The sequence below is a fragment of the Sceloporus occidentalis genome, unplaced genomic scaffold, assembly GCF_023333645.1.
Source record: "Sceloporus occidentalis isolate IW3139 unplaced genomic scaffold, rSceOcc1.0.p SCAF_60, whole genome shotgun sequence".
NCBI lineage: Eukaryota > Metazoa > Chordata > Lepidosauria > Squamata > Phrynosomatidae > Sceloporus > Sceloporus occidentalis.
In genome coordinates this window covers 4105657-4125327 of record NW_028317040.1, presented here as the reverse complement: position 1 = coordinate 4125327, position 19671 = coordinate 4105657, and the positions used below count along the sequence as shown (strand labels likewise).

At 41.1% G+C, this 19671-nt stretch overlaps 1 protein-coding gene across 1 annotated transcript in view; it reads left to right on the top strand.

Moving 5' to 3' along the window:
* Positions 1–19671, top strand: part of LOC149287501 (iron-sulfur clusters transporter ABCB7, mitochondrial-like) — a 48597-nt gene that overhangs the window by 16553 nt on the left and 12373 nt on the right. Inside the window, exons 5-9 of the mRNA XM_089492837.1 lie at positions 5267–5399; positions 10446–10714; positions 15534–15622; positions 15928–16015; positions 18293–18467. Of these exons, the coding sequence (XP_089348963.1) occupies positions 5267–5399; positions 10446–10714; positions 15534–15622; positions 15928–16015; positions 18293–18467 (754 nt within the window). The remainder of the gene's footprint in view (positions 1–5266; positions 5400–10445; positions 10715–15533; positions 15623–15927; positions 16016–18292; positions 18468–19671) is intronic.

Below are 19671 nucleotides of genomic sequence, written 5' to 3'. Positions count from 1 at the left end.
GATGACCTCCGGTTCGAACACTGTATATGTATGACCAGGTAGAATATCTTTACAGAATACAAATTTAGTCCAAGGTGGTTTTATATCCAAATATTTACAAATTAACTAATCTATAAACCATTCATCTCTCACCAACATTGCTTTTTTTGGTCTTCAGCTACAAATGTGTATTTGGTTAAGTTAATACCCCGTATTGGTCATTTTCTACATACCCAGCACATCCTCTTTTCAGATCTGTTGTGCTTTATAAGATGTGATGGAAGGAAAGGTAGTCCATGTAAAATCCCCAAAGGTGTGTGTTAGTCTTGCAGGCCTTGGTTGCTGTAACAATGCCCTAGACAGGGGCTGCTGCGTAATTAGCCACCCTATCGTGTCAATTTATTTATTGCCACCTTTTGTGAGGTGAGGTTATTTCCATTCTTCCAGTTTGCCATCTTCGCATCCTAATGAAATATCGACACAGCGTCTGTTACCTTTCTAAAGATCAACATTCCACCGAGTAATTATCATGTCGGCAGAGAAATCCCAGGTGATTACAGCAGCTTTTACCTCCATACCAGTGCAGCACGTTCTGGAAACAATATCGATTTGGCCTTTGTCATGGTGCTAAACTAACTAGTATCAAAATGTATTCTAGAAGGAATGAGATTATGCAGCTGCCTTGGGCAGAAAAATGTCTGCTTGCCCCCTTACCAGACACCTCTAAAATATTTATCAGCCATGTCTACACCCGTTCCATATAATCACACCTTGTTTTATTACTATGGCTTTTTTTGCAGAAGGTTTCAGTGAGGTTAACCCTCCAAGTAGAGTACACTTCTGCACAAAGACAGGCGAGGAATGAAGCAAACAATGAGAGAATGAGACTACTTTTATATATATTTAAATTGAAATCTTGTCAATGAAACTAATGTTAATCTGATAAAAATAATATAACTGTACTCCACTTTTTTTTCCTCTATATACCAAACATTGCTGGACTAACCCAGCTGTTCCAAGATGCACACACGTTTGGGAGGAACATGTATATTTGGAAACGTGCATTGAAATAAAGACAATGCCAGCTGTATTCACTTCATCATCCTCTGGGCACGACCATGACTGACGTAGCTTGGGACTCCCCAGGGATAGTAGCTTGTACATGGGAGGTGTGAAGCTTTTACACACACACACACACACACACACACACACACACACCATCTGTTTTCACGTGGGCTTTACACAGAGGTGAATTCTCATTAAAACATGATAATCTTAGCAATATGCATTTATGTGAGTATGTCATATGCATTATTATTATAGCTTCTCCAGTGCCTAAAGCGGCATATAAAAGTAGCAGGCATCTGCCTGCAAGGGAACCCTCTGTTCAGTAACAACGGGTCAACAGGTAAGGAATCAAAAAGGCACTTACCATCTATGAAAGTCTCATACCCAGAGTCTGAAGGTGTATTAGAAACCCTGCAAGTTCATCACAACTCACGTGCATGTCCCGCAGGAGACGATTTCTTTGGTTGGCCTCTCATAAAGCACGCAGATGATTTAAAATGTTTCATCTCTTTGCAATTTGCCACCAAGCTCACAATTTACTTAAAAAAGTAAGCTCTGCATTTCTAAGTAAACAAGATAGTGAATGCAACAGGGCTGCCTGAATATGATTTTTTTTTTTGTGTCTTTTTAACATTGCATCTAGAGCGGCTGTAGCCAAGGACTAAGTAATTCTCTTTTTATTTAAAGGATAATACAATACAGCTTTCTGTCTGATCCCATGGCGTGGATAGAGTTAACAGTCATTGTCACTAGTCTCAGATAAATGACACTTTTCAGCGACAAAGAATTGCCCTAATGATTACTTACCTTTGATCAGCCTAGCTGGCTTGTCATTGTGATGTTGTCACAAAATTTGTAAGCGAGGCTCTTCACCTTGCAGGAATAATAGCAGCATAAGCATCTGCCGCTGGAGGGTCACCTCCTGCTTCTGTTGACACACTTCACTGCCAGAAAAGATGAGAACACGTGTCTATGGCCTGTTTACGGTTTTAGGTGAAACGGATGCTGGCAGGGGTTAACAGCGCAAAACAGGTGGTGGGTCCCAGGCACTTGGTACAGCGGAGATTAGCTTTACAAACATGTTCCATCATAAATGCATAGTCGCATACAAATAAAAATACACACAAATACAGATATATATGCAAGTATTTGTTTTCTTTCCTCTTTTGTATCATATTTTTTCTGCATGTTGGTAAGCATTTCTAATATTTTTGTTCCTTTCTTTTAAGTTGTCTTCATTCTCGCATCATTGTTAATTGGAAAATTATTTAAATGGGATGCAAGCATTAGAATGGGGTGCAAGGATTGTATAGTTTGTGCCTGGCTAACCAATGCACACATCGCTAAAGCATGAAGCATAATGACATATGCTTTCTATAGTCGTTTTGCCTTAAAACAAGCATTTATATACCTTTTGATGCTCGATCTACAAACCATCTCATATAGAGTGTAAACCACGCATATTCTGTAGCACATTACTGCCTCTTTCTGCCTAATCTGCTCCTTGCAAGATTAATGAATTTCAAATCAAGGCAAGTTTTGCTGATGAGAATAAATCCTCACTTGATTATGAGTGAAATGCAATAGTACTTGGCCTTATATATATTCATGCATTACCCTCAGGGATTCCACAGTGGAAATCCTGGATGTCGGCTTAAGATCTTATTAAAACGTGTGCAGGATATTTAAGGAAATTGTAGTGGAAAGACTTAATGTGCAGGATTCTCATCACAATATAAGGGAAGGGGCTTCCAACCTTGCACTTAATATTGTTATGTTATTGGCCATATACACAGGATATACAGTGTATCCAAGATTTATTCTATAGGAAATCGGTAATATGCTCCCTAAGTTCTACCCCATAACTTTTTGAACTTCATTGAGCCCAATCTTAAAAATATTGTGTTAAGAATTTCTAGTTTTTCAGTAAAATATATATATATATTACACTTACCAGCAATTTATGGAATTGAGTACATCATTCAAACATTGACAGTGAATGTTGCGAAAAAAATTGTGAACCCCTAGGCTAATCACTTAAGCAAATGCTTATTAGAGCCAGGAGTTCCCAAACCTGAAGTCCAATCAATGAAACGGGATTGGATGTGTGTTTTAGGGCTACTTTGACTTAAAATAAAAAATTCAGTTTACTATTCTCAAGAAGCATCTGCTGATGTGAACCATGCCTCACAAAAAGAAATCTCATACGATCTACAATCAAGATTTTTTGATTTGAATAAAGCTGGAAAGTAATTTTTAAAGAGTTTACATATTCATAGGTCCGCAGTTAGGCATAGAGTAGATGATTTAGTAATGTGGCTACTCTCCCTGGAAGTGGTTGCCCAGCCAAGATGATTCCAAGGGCGGAACGCACCATGAGGTAAAAAGGAAGCCTAGAGTAACAGCTAATGGCTTGAAATAATCAGTGGAGCTGGTTAACACCCCTGTTCATAAGTCCACCATGTACAAAACATTGAACAGACATGGAGTCCATGGCAGGACACCACGGAGGAAGCCCTTGCTCTCCAAAAAGAAAAAACTTTGATGCCACTACTCAGAAAATGTTTTGTGGATTAATGTAAGTAAGGTTGACTTCTTGGGAATGAACGTGCAACACTAAGTATGGGGTAAAAAGGGCCCCATATACCAACATGAAAACATCATACCAATGGTGAAGTATGGAGGAGAGAGCATCATGATTTTGATCTGCTTTGCTGCCTCAGATGCTGGAGAGTTTGCCGTCGTCGAGGGGGAACAATGAATTCCCGAACATATCAAGGTATCATACAGGACAATGTCAGGATGGATGTCTGCCAGCTGAAGGTCAGTAGAAGTTAGATGATGCAGCAGAACAAGATCCTAAACATCAAAGTAAATCTACTACAGCCTTTTGGAGTGGCCCAGTCAGAGCCTTGAGAGCTGTCCACACCAGACATCCTAGGATTATGGCTGAGCTTAAGCAATTCCAGGAGGAAGAATGGTCTAAATGTCCTCATGAACGTTGTGCAGATCTGATCCGCAGCTACTGGAAGCGCAATTTTGAGGTTATTGCTACTAAAGGAGGTTTGACCAGTTATTAAATCCAAGAGTGGGTTCACTTACTTTCTCCACCAGCACTGTGAATGTTTAATGTGTGTGTTTAATAAAGACATGTACGATTATCAATGTCTGTGTGTTTTTAGCTTAAGCACTTTTGTGTTTTGTCTATACTTGTGACTTGGATGTAGATTAGATCACATTTTATGAAATATAAATTAAGGCAGAAAACCATGTAATTGCAAAGGGTTCCTTTTTATTGCCACTAAGTATGAGCCCTGGATGTGTTAACATTCATGATAGGAATTGTTTTTCTCCCTGCATAATTATCTTGTGTTATTCAGGCAGAAAATAATATCTTGACTTCAACAAAATCATAAAAAATAAGCAAGTTGACCACAATCTTTCTTTTTCCGCCTGCAGAGGATTAAGGTGATTTAAAATAAATAATAAGTTGAAAGAAGAAACTAGTAAATTAATGCTTCAAACTAATTTTTACTTGGTAAGAATGCAATCTTACGCTGACTTGTGTTTAAAACTTCTCTGGTTAGTCCACACAAATACCCAGCCTTTTCGAGGACTTTACTGGTGCAAGAACCCTGTTACATCTGTTTAGCCAATTTTAGCTTAGCCATAAAAATACTCAATATTGCATATTCTATTCTGGGAATTTGACAGCAGATCATTAGGCCCATTTAGTTTGCTCCTTTTTCATGATAAAAATAGTCATATCTTAACCGGTCCTTTGGTCTTATTTTAGATTCAGGATGGTTTTTTTTGTCTATCCCATTCATTTTTAAATTCCCTTCACGGTTTTAGCCTCTACCACTTCTGTTGGGATAGAGTTCCATTCGTCTTCCACCCTTACTTTACATTTTATAAATATAGTGTGTACAAGGGACATACAGATTAGTTTTTTATTAGTACTACCACTATCAAAGGCATTATTTTGTTCCCACCTTGCAGGCAAGCTCTGTATAACACATTTAGTGCATTTTAAGTTTTATAGTCTGGGTCTTTGAGAATCTGGGAACGTATCCAATATGATTACCAAGAGCTGCTGTGCAGCCGCTGTAAGGTAAGCCTAGTCATATGTTTTGACAGCGTAGACCCCAGTAGTAGGTGAACCTAAAACTGTTACTGTTGGTTCCTAACGTGTCAATGTCCTCTCTTTCCCCTCTAGACAATGAACATCCTGGTACCTTTCATGTTTAAATATGCAGTTGACAACCTCAATCAAGTCTCTGGGAACGTGTTGAACCTGAGTGATGCTCCAACTACTGTGGCTACCATAGCAACGGCCATGCTCATTGGCTGTAAGTATAACCAACCCCCCTAGAGTTGGCCCCAATACTAGAACATAAAACATGAAGACATTATTTATACAGGGGCCGACGGTGTGTTACTGACTACTCTAAGCTTGTGCAACATTTGATGGATGTACATCATATACATTATTGGTGCATATTCGTCAATAAATGTGTGCGCGCGCCAGCACAACAGCAAGAAATAAACAGATATGGGAAGGGCTGAACTTGATGGACGCATGTCTTTTTTCAGCCCAACTATGTAACTATGTAACATATCGTACATGGTGGTAGGGATTTTATTACTTCTCTGGCATGTATATAGACCAGTGGCAGAACAATAGGGGTGCAGTTGGTGCAAAGCACTGGGTCTTGAACCCCCAAGAGGCCCAGTGAGGGAGATCTCCCTTCACAGGCCCCACTTACACAATGGAAGCCCCTGCATTGTCAAGTTGGGGCCCCATCAGCGCCGCAACCCCTGTGGGCCGATGAGTATCACTTCATTTGCAAGTGCTCAGACTCAGTGAGGCAGACTCTGAGGACCAAGAGAGAGCTTTTATTTTAGTGTGTGTGTAAGTACCGTATTGGCTCGAATATAGGCCGCACTTTTTCCCCCCACTTTAAGTTTTTAAAGTGGGGGTGCGGCCTATATTCGGGGTCTAGCGCCCGACGCCCGGGACATGCAGTCCCGGGCGCCGGACAGGCAGCGGGGTTTGGATACAGATCCCCCGCAGCGGTGCAGGGGACCTGCATCCTAGTCCCCGATACCCTCAGACAGCCTCCCCTGCCAGCACTTCCCACGGGGGGGGGGTGCTGGCACGGAAGGTTGTCTAAGTGCATCGTGCGGACTGTCCGCACGATGCTTTTTACCTCTGCTTACCGGAGACTCCCGGGTTTTTCTTTAAAAAAGCACCAAACTTTTAGGGTGCGGCCTATATACGGGGGCGGCCTATATCCGAGCCAATACGGTATGTGTGTCTGTTTTTCATATAAAATTGTAATCTACATGGGAATTTGTTAGCATGTATATGTGGATGTCTTATTCTATATCAATGTTAGTGTAATAAAAATGTAAGCAGGGTTAAAAGAAGACAGATTACCATACAGAGGCCGGTAGGGGATCTGAAAGCAGGCTGGGGATATTACAGGGGGACGGGACGGGACGGTATGGGACGGGATGTCTGACAGGGGCAAGGGATACGATAAGGGCAAGAAGTCTGACAGGATGGGAAAATTACCCAAGGGAGATGTAATGCTGGGGTTAAACCAAGACAAAAGAGAGGAGTAGTATAATAATAAAAAAGGAAGTAAGAATGTTTAATTAAAAAAAAAAAAGGAAACGTAAATTGGGAGGGGTAAAAAAGATGAGGGAGAACTAACGGAGTGGGTTCAGAACGGAGACCAAAATTGGGGAAAATCTCCAATTCAGCTGTTGTAACTCAGCTATTTAGTTTATGACTAGAGACAAAATATTGCAAAAATTCTTTATTTTTAAATTACATTTTTTAACCCGGTGGGGACTAAAAGTGCGGCCAAACTTTTTGCACTGAAACGACCTCCGACCTTCCTAAGGTCATTCATCTGCATACCCCTTATTATCTTCCCTTCTCTCTAACAATAAAATTAAAATGTTTGTCTTGACTTTAATCACATTTAAATTCCTTAAAAAATTTTTACCACAGTTTTTTTTTTTTCTTTCATATTTGCCTTTGCTGACATTTTTGTGTAATCATGAACGCAGCATAGTACCGTATTGGCTCGATTATAGGCCGCACCCGAATATAGGCTGCACCCTAAAAGTTAGGTGCTTTTCTAAAGAAAAACTTTTCTTAGTAAAAAACCCATAGAATAGATATGCTTCCACTCTGCCCTCCTGCGAGATATGCTGCCACTCTGCCCTCTCCCGAGATATGCTGCCACTCTGCCCTCTCCCGAGATATGCTGCCACTCTGCCCTCCCCCCGAGATATGCTGCCACTCTGCCCTCTCCCGAGATATGCTGCCACTCTGCCCTCCCCCCGAGATATGCTGCCACTCTGCCCTCCCCCCGAGATATGCTGCCACTCTGCCCTCCCCCCGAGATATGCTGCCACTCTGCCCTCCCCCCGAGATATGCTGCCACTCTGCCCTCCCCCCGAGATATGCTGCCACTCTGCCCTCCCCCCGAGATATGCTGCCACTCTGCCCTCTCCCGAGATATGCTGCCACTCTGCCCTCCCCCGAGATATGCTGCCACTCTGCCCTCCCCCCGAGATATGCTGCCACTCTGCCCTCCCCCCGAGATATGCTGCCACTCTTCCCTCCCCTCCGAGATATGCTGCCACTCTGCCCTCCCCTCCGAGATATGCTGCCACTCTGCCCTCCCCCCGAGATATGCTGCCACTCTGCCCTCCCCCCGAGATATGCTGCCACTCTGCCCTCTCCCGAGATATGCTGCCACTCTGCCCTCCCCCCGAGATATGCTGCCACTCTGCCCTCTCCCGAGATATGCTGCCACTCTGCCCTCCCCCCGAGATATGCTGCCACTCTGCCCTCCCCCCGAGATATGCTGCCACTCTGCCCTCCCCCCGAGATATGCTGCCACTCTTCCCTCCCCTCCGAGATATGCTGCCACTCTGCCCTCCCCTCCGAGATATGCTGCCACTCTGCCCTCCCCCCGAGATATGCTGCCACTCTGCCCTCCCCCCGAGATATGCTGCCACTCTGTCCCCCCCCGAGATATGCTGCCACTCTGCCCTCCCCCCGAGATATGCTGCCACTCTGCCCTCCCCCCAAGATATGCTGCCACTCTTCCCTCCCCCGAGATATGCTGCCACTCCTCCCTCCCCCCGATATATCTATATATACTGACACTCTGCCCCCAAGAAGCTTACCAAAGCTCCCGGGTGTCTTGCGGGTCTGGCAGGGGACATCTACGCATCTTCCGGTGCCGGCACTTCCTTAAAGTGGGGGGGGGGAGTGCGGCCTATATTCGGGCAAATACGGTAATTAACAGTTTAATACATGACTAGTCAACACAAGTTAACGGTAGTAGGTTGTCTTCTATTATAAGCTCTTTACATACTTTTATTTATCCGTTTTTTAAGTTGTCCTGTTTGTTAATTAATCATTTATTGGATTTAGAGGAATGGCTGATTGCTTTGTCTTTCGAGGGCTCTTATATGAGAAACAAAAATGTTGAATTCACAAAGTGCTAATCCCCTGCAAATGAATGTTTGTCTATTATGGGCGCAATAAATAGATTTTCAGGACCATAACATTCTTATTCTTGAATTTAAAGTTGGTGTTCCAATTAAACAAAACGTTACTTGCACTCTTTAATATGTTTGCAAATAAAGCTTAGCAAATCTGCCCTTTTATGCTTTCCGCTGATGGTTTTAAAAAAAATTTAATGTTTTGGGGTTTGGTTTTTTGGGTTTTTTTTTAGCTTTTATGGCAACAGCCTATCAGGGTCTACTATTGTGAAATGAAAAAAAAATAAGGCAAAATTTTACTTGATTGAGGAATGTACTTTGTTTTTATATTTAGGAGAGTAGGCTGAACAGCTCCTTTAATATATAACATCAGTGTTTTCCCTTCTGTATGTGTCTCCTGTAAGAAGGCATGAAGCAGTTTAGGAATTTTAACTTTTATTTGGTTTACCCATTTGTATCCTTAAGTTTACTTTAACTCTGCGCCTGGAAGGCTGCTCCCTGGTTTATTATATATCATAGCTGAAAATGCCTTTCTCGACCTCTCCATCTCTCATCATCAGCACAGATATTTTCTTCTGTTATGTTTACTGTCTTCTTACACCAACATTTTATTTTCTATCGCACCCGAGATCACTCATTCTCATATGCTGTGTACACACTAAGATGCTTTGATCAGGAGTTTAATATGTGACCTTTGTGCAGTTTCCCGTCTCCGCTCCCCATCTTTCCCTCTTTTCATGTATTCCTGGAGACGCGTACAGCATCAACGAGAGTAATGAGCATTTTTCTTGTTGCCATCCCAGATAAGAGTCTATTTTCATCAGGACTAATCACAGCAGTTTTTACTTCTGATTCTTCCATATCATCGTAAAATAATTGGATCTGTTGCTTTGGCTAGCAGCGGTCCTGTTATTGCCAATCTATACCAGCTTCAATTTATGTCAATTAATTATTACATAACTGTTCTTTTAGAAATCTTTGAAGGATCCCCCCCCCCCCCCAAATAAAGACCTCTGTGCTCAGTTTGTCTATTTAACGTGCACCCTGCAGAACTACTTGACTCCAACAACTCCATCCTCATGGCATGTCAGCCTATTTAGTGGCTACGGTGTTATTTGCCACGGGAGAATGCATGCCCGCATGTACCGTTTTTCTTTCACTAAATTAAAGGGATCGGTAAGTCATAACACCCACCAGGTTGGAGAAAAAATCAGGATATACTGCTGCTTTAATGGGACATACGGGCATTTGTATACTTGGTGTACTAGAGATTCCTATGAAAAGGAGTCAGTTGTACAATAGAAGGTTAAATAGATGACATTCTACTCTGCCTGTGAGATTTACTTTGATGGGAAAAGAAAACCCACTTTAGTAATGCACCTGCCTGCCATGTACTAAACTCATTTAGCATAAAAATGGTGATTAACTCTAAAAATATATTTTAACATTCTTCAGTCATTGACGTTCTTTTGTCTCGTTTAACTCCGCCATCAGCTGCCTCTGCGGAACGCACGTGCTCAGAAGAACTATCATTCTTTCTATACAGGTGAATGGGAATAGCAGCAAACAATCCAATATACGCAGTCAGTTTACATACTGATACTTCCTGGTGTGTGTAGAAGCAGCTAGTGAAGGAAGAAAACAAGTCCAGATTCTTATTTTCTACGCATGCTTCAAAATTGAATACAACATGCATTAAATAATTACATTTTGGGCACTAGACCCGTCGTTTAATAAAGATATACATACGTTTGGGATCTGTTTATCTGTATTCGATAAAAACAAATCAAATTTACAGCTGCCATGGGGTCCTAGGAAGGTGCCGATGTCACAACCTGTTCTGTTTTTGTTGTTTGTTTTAGATGGTGCGTCTAGAGCCGGCTCCGCTCTTTTTAATGAACTGAGGAATGCTGTCTTTGGCAAGGTGGCACAGAGTTCCATTAGGAGGATTGCCAAGAATGTCTTCCTACATCTGCATAACCTGGACCTGGGATTTCACCTTAGTAGGCAGACTGGAGCTCTGTCCAAAGCCATAGACAGAGGCACACGGGGCATCAGCTTTGTGCTCAGTGCTTTGGTATTTAATCTGGGGCCAACATTTTTCGAAGTGCTCCTTGTAAGCAGCATCTTGGTAAGTCCCTTACACAATGAAAATGCTCTTTGCAACTAGATTTTAGACTTTGAAGTTGTGCTTAGGAGAGATTTAAATGGCTGTGATCGGGGGGATAAGCATTTTGAAAGTTAAGTGGTTGCTTTGATTTGTTTGTATATATTTTCTGCAAAATTATTCCATTGATTATAAATTCCTATAACTTTGTATTCCTTTCTTCTTTTTTTTTATGCTTCAAATACTCCCTAACGCTGTTTTGGATAATTTTCAGTATTATGAGATCTACAGGGCCTGGAATTAATTTCATAATTATGAGATTCTCATAATTATGGTTCATATCTCACACACACAGAATAAAGTCAAGTGCAGATTGCAGTGTGTGTGTGGCTGAGTGTGATCTCTGTGGCTGTATGGCAGGTCTTGTTAGAGGACCTGGTAGAGTCCTGATATGAAACACGAGTATTGCGTCACCAGCTGTACATATACGTATGCCTAGCCACTAGAACTGGGAACCACTGCGCTGGATCCAAACTTGGATACCTGCCTGATAAAATGGTGTCATACTAGGTCCAGAAGGGTTGTGGTTAGTATTAAGTTAGTTATTTAGCAAAATGTTTTTCTTTAAAATGTCATATTCCTTCAGTTCAGTATCCCTGTTTTCGCTCAAGTAGTATGACCCATTAGTCTTAACATCCCAGCTCTTAAGTATATCCCCCTTCTACGTCTGCTTTAATTGAGTTTTCGTTAAGCTTTGTGTGTTGGCACGTTGGACGAATAATAGTTTTGTCCTGTATATCCTCAGTACCCCATATTTCCCATCACTTAACAGCATCATTAACACCAGAAAATTACTTATTAAAAGCGTTTCACTGTGTAAGAACAGCTTCTTTTTGTCTATAACTAGATAGCACTACTGTCTAGATAAGGTCCATTAAAATAAATTACATATTATAGTTGTACTATAAAAAAAAAATCTGTAGATATGATCTTTTTCTTTCTCTTATTTTATTGACTTAAGTTATATGGCTTTATTGATGTATATCTTAATTGATCCTAATGCAATTCCCTATTGCTACTGTGCTTACATTTATATTGTAGTCTCTTCAATGAAAATGCAGATTTTAATACCAATTCGTATGGGCAGTTATAGGCATATATAATTGTATAAACCTAAGTAGTGGTGGCTACAGATTAACATAAAATAAGACCAATATAATGCATATGCATTGAAATGTGCATCTTAATTTTCTTCATGACTATTTCCACTGGGGCTTCTGTGATTGAGCACCCGTGTCGCATGACCTTCCGGTGCTCAGTCATAGAAGCTCAAGCGAAAGTGGCAGCCAGAAGCAGAGGTTGTCTACGCACATCGCGCAGACGTTCACCGGCTGCCCCTACTAGACACCAAGGAGTCTGGAGCGTGGGGGGTAAGTCTGTGGGGGGCACATAGAGGGCACAGTGGTATATAGGGGGTATAAGGCATATCAAGGGCACAGTGGTATATAGGAGGTTATAAGGCATATCAGGGGGCTATAAGGCATATCAGGGGCACAGTGGCTTATAAGGGATATAAGGCATATTTGGGGGGTGGGCCCGTGTGGCATATCAGAGGGCACTATGGCATATCTGGGGGGGGTACAAGGCATATAGGGGGAGGGGGTATAAAGCATATCTGGGGAGGACGGAGTGGAATATCTGGGGGTATAAGGCATACTGGGGTTTAACCCCTTCCGTAGCGGTGACATACATGGTACTTCCTGGTTGGGTGTCACCCACAGACCGGGACGTACCAGGTACGTCATCGATGATGCGCAATCCAGCGTCGCTATCCCCAGCGATCCGTAGCAGCCACCCCCCCTCAATTCCGTGCACGTGATCGCTTTGAAGTGAATCACGAGCACGGAATTAAAATATTTAAATAATACTGCGTTCTTCAAGGGAAGACGCAGTACGAGAACACCGGTATGGAATGGGTTAAGGCATATCAGGGGGTATGTGGCATATGTGGGGAGGGCAGAGTGGCATATCTGGGCTCAAATGTGCATAACTGGGGGGGGGTTGGGAAATAAAGACAAGAAATGCATTTTTCAGGTTTTTTTTTATGCTGCTGTTAGTTTTTAACATCCTGTTTGTTAAATTATTTTAAATAAATGAAAAATTTACATTTTTTTTTTTTTTTCGATTAATCTAAAAAATAATTGGCCAACTAATCGATTATGGAAATAATCGTTCGTTGCAGCCCTAATATATATATATATATATATATATATATATATATATATATATATATATATATATATATATATATATATATATATATATATGTGTGTGTGTTAATCATACAGTGGGGCAAAAAAGTATTTAGTCAGCCACAAATTGTGCAAGTTCTCCCACTTGCAAAGATGAGAGAGGCCTGTAATTTTCACCATAGGTACACTTCAACTATGAGAGACAGAATGAGACAACAAAGTCCATAAATCACATTGTCTGATTTTTAAAGAATTTATTTGCAAATTATGGTGGTCAATAACAAAAGTTCATATCAATACTTTGTTATATACCCTTTGTTGGCAATGACAGAGGTCAAATGTTTTCTGTAAGTCTTCACAAGGTTTTCACACACTGTTGCTGGTATTTTGGACCATTCCTCCATGCAGACCTCCTCTACAGCAGTGATGTTTTGGGGCTGTTGCTGGGCAACACGGACTTTCAACTCCCTCCAAAGGTTTTCTATGGGGTTGAGATCTGGAGACTGGCTAGGCCACTCCAGGACCCTGAAATGCTTCTTACCAAGCCACTCCTTCGTTGCCCGGGGGTTTGTTTGGGATCTTTGTCATGCTGAAAGACCCAGCCACGTTTCATCTTCAATGCCCTTGCTGATGGAAGGAGGTTTTCACTCAAAATCTCACGATACATAGCCCCATTCATTCTTTCCTTTACACGGATCAGTTGTCCTGGTCCCTTTGCAGAAAAACAGTCCCAAAGCATGATGTTTCCACCCCCATGCTTCACCGTAGGTATGGGTGTTGTTTGGATGCAACTCCAAACACGACGAGTTGAGTTTCTACCAAAAAGTTCTACCTTGGTTTCATCTGACCATATGACATTCGCCCAATCCTCTTCCGGATCATCCAAATGCTCTCTAGCAAACTTCAGATGGGCCCGGACATGTACTGGCTTAAGCAGAGGGTCACATCTGGCACTGCATGATTTAAGTCCCTGGCGGTGTAGCGTGTTACTGATGGTAGCCTTTCTTACTTTGGTCCCAGCTCTCTGCAGGTCATTCACTAGGTCCCCCCGTGTGGTTCTGGGATTTTTGCTCACCGTTCTTGTGATCATTTTGACACCACGGGGTGAGATCTTGCGTGGAGCCCCAGATCGAGGGAGATTATCAGTGGTCCTGTATGTCTTCCATTTTCGAATAATTGCTCCCACAGTTGATTTCTTCACACCAAGCTGCTTGCCTATTGCAGATTCAGTCTTCCCAGCTGGTGCAGGTCTACAATTTTGTTTCTGGTGTCCTTCGACAGCTCTTTAGTCTTGGCCATAGTGGGGTTTGGAGTGTGACTGTTTGAGGTTGTGGACAGGTGTCTTTTATGCTGATAACAAGTTCAAACAGGTGCCATTAATACAGGTAACGAGTGGAGGACAGAGGAGACTCTTAAAGAAGATGTTACAGGTCTGTGAGAGCCAGATATCTTGCTTGTTTGTAGGTGACCAAATACTTACTTATTTTACCGAGGAATTCACCAATGAATTCATTAGAAATCCTACAATGTGATTTCCTGTATTCTTTCCCTCATTTTGTCTCTCATAGTTGAAGTGTACCTATGGTGAAAATTACAGGCCTCTCTCATCTTTTTAAGTGGGAGAACTTGCACAATTGGTGGCTGACTTAATACTTTTTTGCCCCACTGTATATATTAATATTGTGAATTTTTCTGTCCAATTTGGGTGTTAACCACACTTTTATTAAAAGTAAGTAATGCACCAAAATTGGACCAAAAAAAACAACAATGTTATTTATTAAATAGTTACAATATTTTTTAACCAAAGCTTTAATAGGATATGTTTCTGGCATTATCTTCAGCAGAGGACTAAAAGCTGGGGCATTGTGAAACGGTCACAAGACAGACTAGCATACTTCGTTTACATTGTTATGTTTATTCCAAGTAATAACAACACTTGTCATTCGGAGCTATTCAAGCTGTAATCAGCGGCTGCCTGTCGGGAAGAGTCTGCTGCGGAGTACCATGCAAGTCTGGAACGGCCTAGAGAAGTAGCTACTCAGGCCTTTAAAACCATTATTATGTTTTATGAAATGTTTTAGAAATAGGAGCAGGTCTATAACATTATTCACATTGCCAGCTAAATTAAGAAACAACACTAAAGTCTGCCTGACTTATAAAGCCAAACGTCGCATTAATCAGAAGTGAATAAAAAAGTCCACCAGGTCCCGATTTCATATTCCATACATTCCTAGGCACATATTTTTTGGCTTCCCGTGCAAAGTTGAAACAATATATATATATGTATATTATTGGGCTATGGTGGAAAGATGGATTCATATATGGCAAATCTGGTCCTGATAAGTCCATTGTATTAAAGGGACGCTCCGGTGTCACAAGGTCTGACTTTGTAAGTACTTTCATATGCATTGTTAAAAGTTTAATAAAATGAGACAAAGCTGCAGCTTCACATCTGAAAAACTCCACTAGGTGAACTTGAGGAATGACATGCTATCGATTCTCATTTGCTTTATTAACCTTTTTGCATGTTCCATGTTTGGCGTTTCCATTACCCCCATGCATTATTTTTCTTTTTCTTTCCTCCCCCGTAGTACTACAGATTTGGTGGCCAGTTTGCACTTGTCACTTTGGGGACACTAGGAGCATACACTGCGTTCACTGTTGGAATCACTCAGTGGAGGTAAAAAGACCCAGTAAAATTGTAGGGAAGCCGTTTAGCGAGTGTTTTCATTTCTGATAGACTCCAATTTTACAACATGTGTAACCATATCACCCTTAAGACACTTTAATGTAATTTGTTGTCTCTATGGATGTTTGGAACATATGGAATCTTTCATCTGTAAACGTTTATTGGACCTAGAAAGAAAAAAAGATAGATGCAAAGTGACCTTGAATATGATTTATGTATTATCTTTTGTCTTCTTGTATAATTAGGCACAGTAATTGATGTACATGGCCTATAATCACATTTTATTTGTTTGTTAGGACAAAGTTCAGGATAGAAATGAATAAAGCTGATAATGACGCTGGAAATGCTGCAATAGACTCCTTGCTAAATTATGAAACTGTTAAGGTAAGGTGTTGCCGTACATAAGATTCCCGTATGTGTTACTGTGTGCCATGAATTGCCAGTTTCCAAAAGTAAAAAAGTTTCCATTCTTTGTGGTTACTGCACTTGGACCATGTTTGCCTATAACAGCACATTGTATGTGAGGATAGGATGCAAGCAAATTGTTTTTCACATAAGTTTCATCTCCGCTGTAGTTGGGTAGCAGGCTCCAATAGCTGCTTAGTACTTTTGCCCCTCGTTCTTCAGGCTATAGTACTGTTTAGTACCCAGCACAAAAGTGTCAAGTGCATCTTAAAAATAATCTCTCCAAAACTTTATTTGATTCAACTGGATAAAGCAAAATATGTAAGTCGTGCAATTCTGTGTCGAAAAAGTCAACTGCCGCATTGTCACGCTGCACTGCTCTTTTGTCATGTGTTTTTATGTCGTATTTAGAAAGTTTTATAAAAGTAAAAATTGAGTGCACCTCGAGTGTATGGAAAGCAGTTCCAAATCTGCTTCGTAGTGTCCCACAACTAGAACCAATACCAACACACAAAAACAGTGAAATGGTGCGCTGACCCACACCTATACACAATAATTACCTCAAAAAATAAACATGAATCTTCTTGTGATGTACCCAATCGTGATAACATGTAAATCAAAAATAAACAATAATAGTGTACACTGTGTTGAACCAATACCAGTACAAATAGATATGTATAGTTCCGCACATTCTTATGAATAGATACTGCTCAGTATATCCAGCATATGGGAGACCCAAAAGGGTAACTCCTTTACCAGAGCTCAACAAACCTTTTTGCAAGACTGCAATCATGAATCAAGTAATTCGCCTTACTGCGCACCCGCGGGAAATCATAGTGTGCCAGATTGGCAATGGTGAATAGGCAACAGCATAGCAGCTGAGAGGGGGAGTAGTGTGTGTATGTCAGCATATAGTGTTAGTGTGTGTATTAGTGTTTATTGTTAGTGTTTGTGAGCATAAGATAAAATAAGTGTGTTTTTGTCACTGTATGATGCTAGAGTTTGTAAATGTATGTTAGTGTAGGGCAAGGCTCAACAACCTGGATCGGGTAATTTGTCGATCCGTGCTGTATACTCCAGGAGTGCTGCTACACAAAACCGACCGAGGAGAGAGTATCAGTAAAACATATTTATTATTTCATAAAAAGTATAAAATCTCTTACATAGAAAACAGCAGCAGCGTGTGTGTATGTATATCTATATATATATGAGGGACGTTCGGAAAGTTTCTGCACTTTTATGTTTTCGTTGGAAACGGTGAAGGTGCGAGAAGTAGTAATTGGTGACTACTTCTGTCTGTCAAGCCGGCTGCCCTTGCAGCTTAGTATAAGAGTTTTCACCATGCGAAACGTATAAATTGCACCAAAGAGGAACAGCATTCTTTCATACAATCGCCACCAGCGCAGTCAGTCCACAAGCATAATTCAATATAGACGCTCTCCTTACCACAGCGACACGTTTCTCAAGCGAGTGGCTTTGTAAAAGTCACTGAATGCTGAATGCTTATCTCTGGATACAATACAATGGTGGAATTTCTAACCCATATTTAAGTAAACAAGTATAACTCGCTTTCATTCTGTGTTTAATATTATTGCTTTTTGATGTATTAGAGGAATCAACTGATAAGATATTTTCAGGCATACTGGATCATTCACTCCTCGGCAAGATCCAAATTAATAAGTTCCTCCAGTAGACCGGATACAAAGGCAGTCACAGCAACCCAAAAATGTGCCAATTTTCGCACATAAGAATAAGCATCCCTGCAAAAACTATCTTCAGCAGCTTTCTTTTGTTAAAGCAGTTCGAACGTCAAACAGGCAGACATGGAAGATGTACAATCACAATTCCTCTAGCTAAGATCACGGAGTTCAGAATAAGAACAACCAGCTGACTCCACTGTTCTGACATATTACATGCCAACATTGATTTTTACACTTTTGGGCTTTATAAGCATGCTGTAAACCCTTTAATAGAAGTTCTCGCTACTAACAACTCTACAGATTAAGTTGCTTACTGTGTGCTAGATCCCAGATAAATGTTGTCAATGTTTGACATTTTACTAACAAAAGCAGAAACACCAACAGTTATGTATCACATTTAATTAGGATATTAATAATTCAGTCCCTATTCATTTTTCTGTGTTAGATTAAGTTTGTGGTATTGAATACTGCAACCAGGTGTCCAAAGGGTCAAGGCAAATTGTAGTCTGTGGAAATCTTTCCTGAACATATCCTTACCTGCTTTCTCACCTTACAGTATTTCAATAACGAAAAGTATGAAGCTGAAAAGTATGATGGGTTTCTGAAGGTTTACGAAAATGCTTCACTAAAGACTACCTCAACGTTGGCTTTTCTGAACTTTGGACAAAGTGTAATATTCAGTGTTGGTCTCACAGGTATCATGGTTCTTGCCAGCAAAGGGATTATAGCAGGTAAGAGATGTTTGTATATGATCCTCAAACTCTCTTCCCCCCCCCCAGTCATTACAGATGGATATTATCAATGAGCAAGCAATAGATCAGTATGTTGGGTGACACTGGCTCATATTACTACTGCTATGCATATGCCCTTAATGCTACTTCTTTTTAGAGGCAGCTTGCCAATAGACGCAACAATGAACTGTGTAAGAGTCACACTGCCATGAGATCATGACCAGGTACATTTTCTATATACACTATATGGATAAAAGTATTGGGACATTCCTTAATTATTAAATTCAGGTGTTTCAATGAGACCCATTGCCACAGGTGTATAAAATCACTCACCTATTCATGCAGTCTGTATTTACAAACATTTCTGATTCGTTTTGAAGAGCTTAGTGAATGCACAAATGGTACTGTGATTTTATGCCACCTTTGGAATAAGTTAGTTCATTGACTTTCCTACCTGCTAGATATTCTATGGTCAACTGGTATTATTGGAGGATGGAAGCGTTTAGAGAAAGCAGGAAGACCGCGTAAAGCCACAAAACACGGTTACCAAGTGCTGAAGTCAATAACGCTCTGCTGTTTTCATAGCGGAAGAATTCCAAACTTCCACTTGCATTAATATCAGCACAAAAACTGTGTGGCTGGAGTTTCATGTAATGGATTTCCATGACTGAGCAGCTGCATGCAAGCCTCCCATCACCACATACAATGCCGATTAAGTGGTATAAAGCATGCCACCACTGGATTGTGGAGCAGTAGAAATGTGTTCTGTGGAGTGATGAATCACACTTCTCTGACAGTCTGATGGGCGAGTCTGGGTTTGGCGATGCCAGGAGATCGTTGACTGCCAACTGTAAAGTTTGGTGGAGGAGGGATAATGGCGTTTCCTCTTTTGTGAAGCTTTGCCAGGCCTTTACTGCATGTGTCTTCAGTTGTTTGTGGGTCTTTTTGCCTTAAGTTTTGTTTTCGGCAAGTGAGATGGATGTTCAATCGTTTAGAGATTGACCCTGTGCCATTGGAAGGCATGCATGCCCTTGCCATCACACTGCCTCCACCGTGTTTTACAGATGATATGAAATGCTTCAGATCATGAGCCGTTCCAAGCTCTCTCCATACATTTTTCTTCCCATTATTCTGGTACAGGTTGATCTTAGTTTCATCTGTGCACAGAATGCTGTTTCAGAACTGGGTAGGCTTTTTCTAATGT